The sequence below is a fragment of the Montipora capricornis genome, chromosome 9 (genome assembly GCF_036669925.1).
Source record: "Montipora capricornis isolate CH-2021 chromosome 9, ASM3666992v2, whole genome shotgun sequence".
In the NCBI taxonomy this organism is placed as follows: Eukaryota; Metazoa; Cnidaria; class Anthozoa; order Scleractinia; family Acroporidae; genus Montipora; species Montipora capricornis.
In genome coordinates, this window is record NC_090891.1 from 37,426,016 (window position 1) to 37,441,015 (window position 15,000).

General features: G+C 39.2%; 1 protein-coding gene across 2 annotated transcripts in view; it reads left to right on the forward strand.

Moving 5' to 3' along the window:
* LOC138016051 (RNA-binding protein 41-like) overlaps positions 1 to 13,951 on the forward strand; it is a 24,512-nt gene extending 10,561 nt beyond the window's left edge. Inside the window, exons 7-9 of one of the 2 annotated variants that reach the window (XM_068863210.1) lie at positions 758 to 905; positions 2,659 to 2,815; positions 11,512 to 11,648. In XM_068863210.1, coding sequence (XP_068719311.1) covers positions 758 to 905; positions 2,659 to 2,789 — 279 coding nt within the window. In that variant the 3' untranslated portion in view covers positions 2,790 to 2,815; positions 11,512 to 11,648. Of the gene's footprint in view, positions 1 to 757; positions 906 to 2,658; positions 2,816 to 5,583; positions 5,909 to 11,511 lie in introns of those variants that run through there. The other variant, XM_068863211.1, reaches the window with a different exon arrangement.
* The last annotated feature ends 1,049 nt before the right edge of the window (positions 13,952 to 15,000 follow it).

Genomic DNA, 15,000 nt, shown 5'->3' on the forward strand with positions numbered 1-15,000 from the left:
AGAACAAATTCTTTAGAATTTTTGTCTCAAAAACGAGGTTAGTTGGGCTATTTGAATATGAACAAAAGAATAATTTAAAGGCAGCCATTTTTGCATAGGATCTATATCTATCATTTTTACACCACCTGCTTCGTAATTATTGATGACGGACAGCCTCGTCACCTTGTCTTTTCCATTCCATAAGAAATTATAAATTATATGATTCACTTTCTTGATAACATGGGAAGGGGTTGGTAGTAATGATGACGTGTTGACGACCAATTTAGAAATCAGCTGGGATTTAATTATAGCTACTTTCCCATAAACAGAGAGCCCTCTAGAAGGCCAAATATTGGTAAGCTTCTTCATACTATCAATTTTATCTTGGAGGTTCTTTTCATAGAGTAGCCTCTGATCATAAGTGAAGAAAACGCCTAAGGCTTTTATTAGTTCACTTGGCCATTTTATTCCAAGTGGTTTTATGCCGTTTCCTTTAAGAGAACCAATCCAAAAGCCTTCAGTTTTTGAGTTGTTAATCTCTAGGCCGCTTAGCGATTTAAAAAGCTCAAGCTGCTGAAATAAATATTGAGCCGAATTTAGATCCGAAAGAACTGCCGTTGTGTCATCCGCATATCGGAGAAGGGAATTTGCTTAGTCTCACATGTTGAATCCAAATTCTGCCACTTTTCGAAAAAGAAAAAAATCCTAGAAATCCAGGCAAGATATTCTTCCTAATTGACACCGCTCAAAATCACTTAGCTGAACTTTTTTTTTGCAGGTCTTGTTCATCAAGAACCTTCATCACAAGACAACAGAGGCTGACTTAGTGTCACTCTTCATAAGATTTCAGGGTAAATCAGGTTCTAGAATCATTTTCAGATTAATGAAAGGAAAGATGAACGGGCAAGCGTTTGTCACTTTGCCAGGTGAGATGTGTTGTCAAGTTGTTGTTGTTATTTCGTCGGCAGCTTAAGTTAAGAGCATACCGCTTACCGTAGTCATAATTGCTTTTAGTTTAAATACACAGGTGATTATACAGAATCGTGCGCTCTCATTGGCTCGCTCTCTCGGATTATCAGCCGATAATCACTTCGACAGACAAAATGGCTGCCAGTAGTCGTTTTGCCACTGTAAGTGAAGATGATTTCGCGTTGAAATGTTTTTCTTTTCTCTTTTTTGAAATAATCACCTGTGTATTTATACTAAAACAATTATTCGCCTCAGGCTCAGTCATTATCGGTGAATATTCATCGATAATCACTTCGCCTTCGGCGAATAATTGTTAAGTAAAACCCTGATGCTTTTCGAAATAAATGTAGTGAATATATATCAAATATTCCTTCCCCATGCAATCAGCCTTACTATTTTTAGCTTCAGAACAATTAACTATTGATGAAACTTAACAGTTTTCATGACCTTTCCTAAAAGCCTAGGGTGGAAAACGAAGACTTGAATAATTATAAAACCTCGGAGGAATTGCCAAACCTGCTGTTTACGTCGTCTTCAGGGGTCTTAATGTGGATCAGGTCAAAACAATTTGAAAACGTTTTAGGATGAAAATGCACCGCACGGTTTTTGCCGAGATGCAAAAAGGATGAAATTTCAAGACGCGTTAATAGGGAGTTGACAAAGTCAACAAAAGCATCACTCCAAAATATAACTTAGCGCGCCATCGCAAGTATTTCGCGGTTATTCCATCTTGTCCACCTTGTGCAAGACGGGGGAACTAATTATAACCTGTATTTGGTGATTCACGGTTTTTTTTATGGAAATTCGTGCAGCACGATTATTTCTCGTTTTTTTTTAATCAGTTATAATACTGATTCTTGCTTTGTTGCGTTATCGTTGCCTTAGCCGTCGTCTTTGCTTAAACTCGCTTATGTGGATGGGACCGTGTTTTTTTGTCAGTTTAGCAAGGCGTGCAAAGCGAGGGTAGAATGGATTGCAGGTGCCAAATGTAAAATATCCTCGTGTTATTGTTAATAAAAGGAAATGCTAATTTGAGCAAGTGATATTGTGCTTTAGAAAACGGTCTTTAGAAAATACGCGCACTGATTGGTAAAAAACCGTTTTTCTATAACTCGATGGAGACAGAACTAGCACGACCTGTTGACGTAGTGATGGTGCGAGCAAAGAGAATTTACATTTTGATAATTAGAGTTAACAAGTTGTTTTCTTTTTTCTCGTCGCGTTGTTTTCTAAAAGAAATAGAAAACATGTACTCCGTGTTTGTATCGAGTTATACAAACACTCGTGAAAGTTTGGGAGAACTCGAAAAAGCTGTGGAAACACTCGCCTGTGGCTCGTGTTCCCACAACATTTCTCGTTCTCCCAAACTTTCACTCGTGTTTCTATAACTCGATAGATACACGGTACATGTTTTCTATTTCTTAATTTAAGTATCGCGATATTTCTCTTAAAGCCCTTTCTATTGCAAGAAGCTTTCTAAACTGCGAGAGCACCATTTAATAAAGGGTTCCTTGGCGACAATAGGATTTTGTCCCAAGTATCATTGTCCTTCTACTTGGTTGACTCTTTGCGATTGAAGGTAACAAGCATCCTAGCCCCTATGTAAAAAGAAACGCTCTCGCGTGTTACTCACGCGCTTACTCCGAGAGGGGCGTTAAATCCGTTATTGCGTAGTTAAATCATATGACGCTGTATTTTCCCGAATTTCAGATATCCCTTCGGCAACGGCTGCGTTGAACCTTGTGAACGGCTATATCTTCAAAGGAAAACCTGTGATCATTCAATACGGCAGACAAAGAAACGAAAATAATAATGACAGACCAGTGGAAAAACCTCTTTAGGGAGTGTACACATGTAATAGATGCAGGTGAGTTTTTGCATCGCAGTCCAGTTTCTTTATATTGTGCGGGCGCGTACATGTATTTGCGCTGACAAAAGCTACAGTCTGTGTCAAAATTCCTTGGGACAGTACACGAATATATAGATCTGAAGCTTCCGCGGCGTACCCTCCCGCGAGTTTCTGAACCCATTCCTTAATTGGCAAAACAACGTTGTGGGAGGGCAAGGTATTGCAAAGTGTTTCAACAATTAATTTTGTCCGAGGCTGTAGCCTCCCAATTAACATACCAACTAAAATTCATAAATGACCAGTTCTTTTAAGAAGAAAAGTGTAAAATTGCTTTTTAGAGGAGAAAAATCGTATAGCTCCTTTTGTCCTTAATTTTTTATTGATGTTCTTATGTTATTTTAGCTTTTTTTATCTATATTTTTATAGGCTCTTAGAATTTTAGATTGTATTGTAAGTATTTTTAGATTTTTTTTCACGAAGGCTACAGGTTTGTTAGTGCTTCTGCACAATTACACTGCATGTACTACTACCTTCCTTAAATAAATACTTCACTTTCTTACATGCTATTCATAAGCCGACGTTCTGGGACATTTTAGATGAAGAGCTGAAACCATTTTCTCGAATCCCGCCGGTATTTCGATGATGCTTCGTGTTTTGACAACGAAGATGGCGTCGGTTCAAAACAAAAATTGCAATTAGTCAACGGTTATTTCCATTTTGCCGCGTTTTTCCGACGTTGTTGACGAACAAATTCGCAGCGAGGTTAATTAAAGTAAAGATCGCCAACGCGCATGTGCTGACCTTCATGCACGAAATCTTGAAACTACAATAGTTGTGACAAGTTAAATTTTTTTCGGCGCCTGAGAGGGTGGTTAATTTTTCGTCAGGTGATGGTGGTTTTGTGTTCTTCAGTATGTTTAAAATGAAGGTCTTTTTGGGGGAGTGGTTTTGGAGATTCAGTTTCTGAAATCCTGGCAAACATCGTGATAGTTAAGTTAACGGGAACGTTAACTGAGAAAGCCTATCCCTCTTGAAATAACAGACAACTTATTCTGTAACTGCAAACGATAAATGCATAAACCTAAGAGAATGTGAAATTCCGTAAAAACAGGTCTGCGTAAAGTCATGCGCAACTTGCTCAATTAAGGTAGAACCCAATTTTACTGGCACTCACAACAGATTGCTTCCATGAAAGAAATGATATATGAAATGAATCATAACTGCGAGGATCATAGCTTTACTTGATTTCATATCCGCAGTTCAGTACATGATTCATTTCATATATCATTTCGTTAATTGATTCATTCCTCACGGGTAAATTAGAACCCACAAATGACCAGCTCCCAACGTCATTGGCTTCATAGCTCAGTTGGTTAGAGCGTCGCCCTGGTATCGCGAGGTCACCGCAGTTCAGTACATGATTCATTTCATATATCATTTCGTTAATTGATTCATTCCTCACGGGTAAATTAGAACCCACAAATGACCAGCTCCCAACGTCATTGGCTTCATAGCTCAGTTGGTTAGAGCGTCGCCCTGGTATCGCGAGGTCACCGGTTCAAACCCTCTTGAAGTCCTGAACTTTTCAGGCTTCTACGCAATGAATTGCTAAATGGCGTCCATAACTGCGAAGATCATAGCTTTACTAGGGTGCTTCCTTGTTGCTAAGCAATTCTCCGGTCGAAATGCGTGGGCCGGCATATTCGGTGTTATTGCATACGAAAGTCTGGTGTTACACCATACGCAGTGGCTAGACGATTTTCGAGTTTTTACGTTGTCTGGAAACCTCAGCGGCTCGGCGATGTTGTTTAGTTTTCACCGGCTTCTTTTCTGTTTTCAAGAATATGAGCCTAAATCTAGCGTTGCTCATGGATGAATCAAGTTTCTAGCGCTGGGACAGACACTGTGAAATGAATTTACCACATAGTACTTGTTTTTTCTTCTTTAGCCTCCTGTCTTTGAGAACGGTGTGCCGCGCTTATTTCTAAATGAAATTTTGTCAACATTTCACAACGTTTAAGTTTGTCGGAAGACAACAAGACATTCCAATTTCTTTAAAAACAATCCTGACGTCTATAAGTAAAGCAAATGTCTTTGGTTTCCTGAGCAAAAGATAGCGAAACCGGCCGCCTTAGTTTTCTGTTAAGTCCTCTCTGGTTTCTCAGGGGGCCTCACCACCTTTGCATTTGATTTTTTATCATCTGTACTATTGTTGTTCGCAAGATGTCGGAGAAAGCCAATTTAACTGAATCGAAACTGGAAGGAAAGGTAAACTCATTCGATTAAAGTGAAGAGTGAGACGTCAGTTATAAGGCTTGACGCTTCCTTTTACAATATCCGCTCTGACGAAGGAGTAACGCTCGAAACTTCAGCTTTCGAATTTCTTTACGGTGGTCAATTTACCATAACGACTCCGTTGATTAACCTGTTTCCCGTCGTTCCATTCCCCACCGACGCAGCGCCCAAGCTTCTTTAGAAACTTAACCCCTTTATTCGTTTACATCCAAGAGTTCGCCTTCTTTAAAGCTGTCAAAGTGTACGGCTGAATTTTCAGAGGCTGACGGTGAGGCTTTGGCAATCAAAGTATCTGTCAGCAAGTCAAAACAAACCTTGGAGTCCTTGTTATCCTTCCATCACCTGTCTTCTTGAAATGTGTATTTTGCGGAGAAATGAAGTGTAATGTACTTAAGTTGAAAAGCTTAGCTCCTTCTGCGGGATAATAAGGCAGAATCAGGAAGTCAATTCAATTTTATTCTGATCTGGTGGAACATGGGTTGTGTACATTTTTTCCCATTCTTGCGCTAGAAAATGCAAAGAATTTTCATTAACACGTCAGAAGGAAATGTCGCCCCCAGTCCAGACTTCGCGAAGGAAACCGATTTTGCATCATAACGGGGCCGAATCTTCAGGAAATACGTTTAGAGTGGGTTTTTATGTAAGAATCGAGGCGCTGTTCGCTTTAAATAGATTTCTTAACGGCATCAGTAAGTTCAGTGGAGGAAACAGTGCATCGGTTACCGAGGTTAGAATTATTTTCGCTTAATGGTTGACACTTTACAGCGAGACAGATCATCCAGCGTCTGCTAAATGATTACAGCTCCTTTTGCTTTGGTAGGTAAAGTACAGTCATAGTTTTATATATCACTGTCTAACTTTTGGGAAGAATTTCTCTCCCACCATTTCAGGTGACAGAGAAACATCAAGATGTCCGGCTGTGCCATTAGCGAATACAAAGCCCAAAATAAAGGCGCTCTTCGGTTTTTTCTAGGTTTTTCTTTCCCATGAACTTAAGCAAATTGTACGGAACGACTTTTCATTTGCGAAAAATTAACCTGTAAATCACAAAAATTAAAAGTCATCTGTAAATTCTTTTTCTTGTTCTTTTTATCAAGTGTCGCACATTTTGCACACCACATTTTTTCCCATAATGATGGATTTATCTAAAAGCCGTGAAATCTTTCTTTTAATTTAAAATCGTGGAAGGGGGAAAGATCACTAAACATGAACACCAAATGGCAATTTTTATTTGTGGTTTAAAAAAGTGTCTGCATCTTTGCTGTGGATTTCAAGTGTGTTTAAAAGCTATGGAAATAGTATCTGCTCAGAACCTTTTGCTTGGAATATAAGGAACAGAGAACTTTAAAGATTAGAACTTTGTAACCCGAATTTGTCTTTTTTTACATTTGCCAGCGTTTGCTATGCAAAAGACAAGAGGTTAGTTTCGCCACTACATGAAAGTCCCGGGGAGCATTTCACTCAATAATTACTTCGAAAATTTTAGATTAACACAGTCTTTCCGAACAGCTGCAGAGTTTTGTCGAAAATTTCCGTCAATTTTGTATGCTATAATTGTGCTAAGCGTTGTGCTGTTGTGATGCCCTCGAGCGCATTTCATCGTGTTGGGATCAATCTATTGACCTGCTGCATTCTTTTCCTGAGAGAGGTCAATCGCTTTGATTTTGTTGAGGCACAGATTGTTATATACAATAAGAAGTGGTCGTGGCTGCCTTGAACATTTCAATCGTGTTACCTTTGTCATTTTGTAAGCGTCCAATAAAGTTGAAGATAAGCATGGGAACCAGTACTAAAAGCGGTTTACTTTCTTCGTTAATTCCCACGGTGGAAACATTTTTCTAAACTAGAAAAAATCTTTTTTGTTTCTGGGCTAGACTTTCTAAAGTAGTATTTATGACTTTCACTCGTGCTTTGACCATTCCTTCATGTTTAGGAAAAAGACAAGTTGTCTTTTTTTTGTAGGAAAAACCGTGTCTTTGAGTTAACGAGCAAGACTTTCAAAATAAGTTTTTTTTTCCAAGATGCAGTTCATTTCCTTCTTGTCGTGTTTGTTAACAGTCTTAGTATTTCAGAGAGACGAAAGCCTGTAGATGTACATTATTCAATTCACGCTCGGCGTCATTTTTACTTCCCATTGTTTATTTTGCCTCTTACGTCTTCATTATACTGTAAAACGGAAATCACAAGGCGTGAATAATCCAGTTATGGCAATTTTCCAAACTAACGTCTCTACAACTGTTTACCACAAGTGCAATAATTTCCTAGAATAGATTAGGCGTGAACGGGATGTTTTCCTCGCTGTCAGCGTGCCGTTCGAGGGTTGGTTGGTGGGTGGATGAACACAATGTACCCTCGCGTTTCTGACAGAAGGGACATAAGTGCTGAATTGTCCTTTGCGATCCCGTTTATGGTCTGCAATAATCCTTTTAGCAGCCGATATCCTATTTATTGTGAAATCCGATTCCAGTGGCATTCGTGTCAAATTCCGCCATCATTATTGTCTGGCGAAGTCGCTTCGGCTCTGGCGATCACTTATAGTCATTGCTTTTCAGCCACTTTTTCAAGAATTCTATTGCTTTTTAACCTTTCAGTAAAAAAAACGCTTTTTTCTGTGCGGGAAGAGTCTTAACACAGCAACATAAGCCTGGAGCTCAAAGGATTAATTGTCGAAGAATTTACAAGTTTTCATGTTAAACTCCCTCGCGTGAGAAGAACTCGATTGATCACATTTTTGTAAAATTTGCCATTAATCTTGTATTTGCCGTCTGTTATTGAATCGAAAATTAGGAGACAGAAGCATGACATGAAAAATGTCCTTTTGACTTAAAAAAACACCTCGCCAGTCGAGGTCGAATAAAAGAGTAAGGTGTTGATCGTTCGCGCCTTTCCGGGGAGATTGTCGATGTCCTTGTGGAATGTCCATATCCTGCCCTACTCTATTATGACGATTGCAGCAATGGTCTTTACATTTCAAATGCGGTTTTTGCTTTTCCTGTCATCAGAAATTTATCACAATCAAGCTAAAAGCAGTCTGTAAAAGGTCCCAAGAATATCTGTGATCTCAGAAGCGTGTGGGTCACATAATTTTCGAGGTAGTTTGGTTCACACAGCGTTCAGGATTAACAAAAAAACTCGCTGTTTGTAAATAATGGTCCTCTTCTTACTTTGCCATTGCTGAACTGTAAGATCGTTGTATTTTATTCATCAGAGTGAATTTCTTCTTGTGTAGAGTCTACTGAGCATTCTTAGTGTCACGAAAATTTGGCTAGATCCGGAGCAGCTACAAAATACTTGTCCATTCTTGAAGCAATCTAAGACGTGACTCGGCTGTAGTTTAGCCAACCAAGATCCCGTTCGTTTTTCAGACCACACTTTGAGGCCATAACCTGATTTGTTTTTTCTTCGCCTAGAGGACAAGAGGGCATTTAAGCGCTGATAAAGAAAAATATCAAAATGGGCGTTATATATGTCGCGATTACTGGAATACATAGGATTATTGGAGAGCAAGAACGTTTTCACTTTTAATTAAAACCTTGGGAGATGAAAGGTTGATCGAAAACTCTGCCTTAATGACCAACGATGAGGCAACTTTTTCGACCTTGTGGCTTTTGTGGTTAATGTGTCTTTAGTAGCGTCTCTGTCTAACCGCGTAGAAAATGGGCGAGAAAAAAGCTTGTGATCAAGTAGCCTTCGAGCAGCTTCTCCCAGCTTCTTATTTATCCAATGTAGAAGACAAATAGATGGGCATAAGAATTTCTTTAACCAATGTAGAACCGAAATTTGCGATGTTACCAGACAATCACAGTACGTGAGTAAATCGGTAACTGATCGCTTGCCAATAAGCAGTTAATAAAAAAAATCTTGCCACAACCCAAAGACTATGATGGATTAAATGCAGCCCTTCTACTGATTAAGCCCTCAAGCAGAGAGTTAATTCCTTGAATAAAACAAAAAAAACCCCTTATTTTAAGCCGAGTAAGTAAAGCTCTCAAGAACATAAAACCTAAATTTTGTAAGTGTCGCTAACTCACACAAGATCCTAAAGGCTAAACAACTGATCGATATTTTCATTTCACTCTTACGCAGAAGATTGGCTTACAAAAAACACTATCCACACACTTCGTAGATTTCTTCCTTGCAAGGAAAAAATAAGAAAACTGAAGATACACTTTGAACAGCGCTTGACAGCCGAGTGGGTAGGGGAGTAACTCTAAATAAAATAACTGTTTTAAAGTGGCTTTCATGTGACAAGGACGTTTGAAGTCTTAATATCTTGCATGTAGGCTTGCTTAAAAGAAGAGGGTACAGTGGAAAATTTACCAGTCATCTAACGGATCTTGAAAAGCAGTGACAGTGTTATGTGAAGAGAGCGCCCAAACTTTGAATGTGATAGTGTTATGTCAAGTTTGTCATTGGTATAATTTATCTCTAATTTCAAGTGCCGTTTGAAAACACATATATTACCTTTCCGAGACACGCCGTGGCAATTCCGGCAAACCGAAGACTCCATGCCCAATGAAATGCTATTTAAGGTTAACTTTTGCACGTGTTGACTGGTGGAATTTACGGTGTAGTTTTTCGAAAAGTTTATCTCTTCAGTTTACACTAAATCATTTCTTTTTCTCGCCGTACTCTCACGCGGATATTATTTCTACTCAACCGACATTCACATTTTTGCTAATTTCAAGCGCGTAGTGGTAATTAAAATCTCTGTGGGGTGGTTCACATTCAGATAATAACCTATGTGTTGTTTGCGTATCACTCCGCTGAATTGCATATGTAATCATCAATGGCCCGTCACGTATCGGATCTTCCCTCAAAATAATATAGGCCATCTTATAGATGGTAATTCTTTAATAGACCAATTCGGCTAACTCAGTGTTGTACCCAATTCAGATCCTTTGGAAATAAAACGATTTGCTCCAAATATTTCCATATGAATGCTACATTATCATGCAAATGTTATATAATGTAATACACAAAGAATCTTAATCCAGAGAGATTTGAATTGGGTACAATTGGTCTATTTGCGGTTTTTGTGACATTCGTTTCTACCGCATTGACTATGCACTCTCTGTTGATTGGCTTAATAATTTGCGCGCTTTAAACATAAAGTGATGTCTTTCATTTCATTTGGCAACATAACCCAAAAAAAAAAAAAAGAAGCGCGGCGTTAAGAAGTTTAATTTAGGACTACAGTACTCTTTCTAACACAATTACAGTTCAGTGTTACCGTGCGGGAGCGAACTCTATTTCAGTGGGTGCCCAAGTAATTTTAGATCATAACTTCGCGCGATAAACCCCCCAGTTCAAAGCCTACAAACTTCGAAACCTCAGTTATGAAGGAATGAAGAACACAAAAGACCCTGATTCGTGTTTTCATCAAGAGCTCTCACCGCTTTTATTCAATTCCTTTAACCAGGAGATACGTTTAATTAGTAGTTTCCTTAATTTGTAATTAAAACTTATAAAAACCAATTATAACGGACAATGTATGGATCGGAGTCTTTTGGTACGGAGCATGAAAATAAATATGATACAGTTTAGCGAGCAATAATTGAAGAAAGGAACTGGGTTTTCAGTGGTTTCAAGTTTTCTTGTGAGCCATTCAAATGATGCATGGAGAACCGAGCAAAAGTCGTTCTTCTAAGCGAATACCCTCTCCGGGAAAACGGTAAGGATACCGAGTTGCATGGAAGCTTTATTTCCTGTAGATGTCCATAGAGCTGTTAGCCAACAAGAGTTTGTTTTTCCGAGACCTTTGATTATACTTTTCGATATTTTTTGTTAGCCGTTTGAATGCTTTTAAACAGCCAACAAAATGTCAAAGACGTTCGTGTGTTTGTGGTTTTCCTTGTCAGGGAACGATTAATTTTCATTTATTTTTCTTTTGCGATTTCAACCGAAATCTTTTTTATCTAATTCCTTTCCAAGGTCATTTTAAATCATTAAAACTCATTTATGCGACACTAATATATTTATATTTAAGAAATACTCTCCATCTATTCAAACTTGAGTTTGGCGAGCCCGCCAAAGTGATTTAATTCTCTCTCGCGTTATTATAGTTTTTCCTCGACAAAAAAACGAATTCCTCAGTTTGGCGTTTACCACTAAAAAATGTTGAATCAGCGGCTCTATTTGTTTGGTGCATCGCAACCTTTCAATTCTATCAATTCAATTTCCCCTTGAGTGACTTTAGTTAATTAACAAAGGCTTTCATCCCAAAATAGGCGTATTGCAAAAATAAAATCAACACAAAGTTTTAACATTCCTGTTAATTTATCGCGCGTTGAGTCACTATATATATAATAGGTGCGTTGTAATGTAGTTGGTGGACTTTTGCCAATTTTTCTTGGTGATGTATATGAAGCTTGTCCACTTCTTCGTATTGACCAGTATTTCTCCTCTTCTTTTTTCAGCTATAACAAGTTAACTTGCGACACAAGAGACATTTTGGAACAAAATTCTCTTTTGAGCTGAGATATCAAAAAAAGACAAAAAACGAAAAAAACAGGGAAAGGGGAGTGAAAGATTTTCAACATAATGGAATCTACACTCAACGCCACATCTAACAATTCTCCAAACTATTCAGAATCCAAGACCTTAGGAAATGAACCACCGTTCTCTGAAGAACCACAGGGTCTTAAAGTATTTCGCTTTTTCATCTATGCGGTTATTATCGCTCTTGCTCTGGTGGGTAATGTGGCAGTTTGTGTGATATCTCGACGCAACCGTCGGCTTCAAACGAGTACCTACTGTTTGGTGATGAACTTGGCCGTGTCCGACATAGGATCAGTTCTTTGCCTGCCATTTCTGTTGCCAGAACTCTTCGTTGGAAACTGGATGATGGGAGAAGTCATGTGCAAACTTCTCAAACCCAGTGTCGTGCTGTTCAACTTTGTGACGACCAACACACTGGTAGCTATCGGCTGCGATCGTTTTCGCGCCGTCGTGTATCCTCTCGTACCGCGCCCGTCAACATCGGAAACACGTCTAATCGTGTCAATCTTGTGGCTGATCGCTTTCGTATTCTCCTTACCCTCGTACGGAGCAATGACAGTAAGGAATTTTCCAGACGACCCCAACAGCTTCTTTTGCGTCGACGTGTTTTCCGACAACACAGAAACGGACACGTTCTACCGACGTGTGTACACGGTAACCATGTACATTGTACAAGCACTGTCTCCCGTGCTTATCATTTCTGTGCTTTACCTTAAGATCACAGCCACACTCAAACACATCCGTCTCATTCCATTAGCGCTCAGGCCCACGCGGTCTTGGTCGCTGGGCTCCACTCCCAGTGCAAGCCCGCGATCATCGGTTGCTTGCTTGAACAAATTGAACATGAATGCGTCAGGTTTTTTAAAGCGTCAACTGATGGAGAAGAAGTTTCTGAGGATGTTAATGACTGTCCTTCTTGTTTACGTCTTGTGTTATCTTCCGTTCCAAACGATGTACTTGGTGTATGAATTTCACCCAACGCTGTTCACCGGCCCGTACATGCAACCTTTATCTGAATTCCTGTACTTGCTTGTGTGGCTGCCGAACGCGTTGAATCCAGTTTGCTATGGTTGTTTGAACGATTATTACAAACGCGCTTTCAAAGCCTTGATTTTTCAACCACGTAAATTCATTCAGTCGTTGAGAGTGCGACAGAGTTTTTCGCATTCGGTTGTGGTGACTACGCTCACTAAACGTCAAAGGTGATGAAACTGTAAAACGATTATATATACAGTTTGCAAAAAGCACGCAGCGTGGGCGTGCGGTTTCAAGGATCTGGCGAGAGGAATACCTCCGTATGAACTCTTGTTTATCAGTTGTTTTCACTCATTTACGAAGAGAAGGCTGGCTGTGATGATGAAGACGATGATACGCAGCAGTGATAGATGTGGTGAATCCCCTTCGAAGTGTATAATCCGATTATATAGTGTTTTCACTCACGTGATCAGTAACCTTGTTTTTCCACCAAAACAAAGGAAAGCGTTGCATGATAATAGAGCTCAATTTCCAGAGGGTTAGTTGGGGACACCAACATGGCCGCCGTGACGTCACGTGAAGACACTCTATACATATTGAAGTTTTCTGGGGGTGTATGTAGCCTTAACTTTCTTACGTAATCTTTATTCTTTTGGTCTTAAAGTTTTGTCGTGTGGTGTGGTTTTGTCATTATGTAGTGGAGGTTTTGTCATTATGTGACGAGGTGTGATGGTTACGTTTTGTGTCTCCGTCATGACGTGACGAGGTCTTTTTTTGACGCGCTGTGTTTGCATTTTATGTGGCGAGGTTTTTTTTTATGTCGAGTTTCTCTCTGTATGTGATTATAAACACAGCACGTCAAATGAAGATCCCAACACATCATGATGGGAAACACAACACGTAATCAGCACATTCTCGTTACCAGAGCCTGGGATTGACCCAAGGCTCTGGGAAACTCTGTGTAGGAGAACATGCGCCGTAAGGTTCTTATGGCCAAAAATTGGCGATTTGAACCTTACGGCGCCTGCTCACTCCACGTGCTAACATGGCTGCACCAATTAGAGACGCTTTTGATTGTTCCCCAGAGCTCTTCTCTCCCTCAGTCAAGAGAAGAGCTCTGGGGTCGAGATTGGTAATCAGCAAACCTCGTTACGTATTGACAAAACCTCACCACATAATGACAGAATCTCACCACATAATGACAAAACCTCATCCCATAATGACAGAACCTCACCACATAATGACAAAACCTCATCCCATAATGACAGAACCTCACCACATAATGACAAAACCTCACCACATAATGACAGAACCTCACCACATAATGACAAAACCTCATCCCATAATGACAGAAGCTCACCACATAATCACAAAACCTCACCACATAATGACAGAACCTCACCACATAATGACAGAACCTCATCCCATAATGACAGAACCACACCACATTATAATGTTGCCACAGTACACTATGACAAAACTCCAAAACGTCAGGACCAAAAGAATGAAGATTACATAAGAAAGTTATGGCTTTCCATATACGTACGCCTAAGCATACGGAACATTACGTACGTTCTAAGTAAGAATGAGATTCATTTTGGTTATCACTGCTATCTGCTTTGACTAAATTTGAATGGCCCAAAACTGAGCTAGAGTGTTATGTTAGGAAGATGATGATGGCGATGAAAACGAAATGTTTAAAATGCTGGTTTTCTTTCAAGTGAAATACTGAAAAACGTCCATTAACAACAAGGTTGGTGTATGTTGCTCGCGCTATTGCTGGGGTCGCTAGTGTTGACAAGCCCTGAATCATTTCACATTTTTGTTGTCAACACTAGCGTTTAATTTACAAGTTCGAGAAATTGGCTCAGTGACGAATACCCGGCACTAAATCGAAAAAATAGAAAATAGTATTATTTATTAACCATCAAAACATTTGTCATGAAGTTGTAACTATGTAATATGCTGTAGACTAGTGTATTTATAACATTGCTGATGTATGCTACTAGTTAAAAGAAATGTAAGATATTTGATTTCTAATCAGTGCCCCTGTGTCAAATACAGTTGACACTTTATTTATAACTTTATTTTTTTATTACGCCTCCTTAAAAAGAGTTACCTTGGAAATGAAAGAAAGAAGCTTAAACAGTCCCCTTCTGGTGGTTTAACCGCAGGTTTTCACGGTTAACAAAGATTGGAATATTTAGTCATGAACTTTTTTCGTTTTCCAGACATTGTGATAAGAAAGAAAATTGCCTATCATGTGCTCAAATATCAACTTTGTAGCCGATTGAACGAAACAAATTTTAACCTTTCATATCAGTAGACCATAGTAGAGGTTATTCCATAGACGCCCAAGACTACTTACCTTTTTTGTTTCAAAGTAAGAGGTTAATAAGTAAGGCTTCAAGTGAATTCCTGAGGGCGAATGT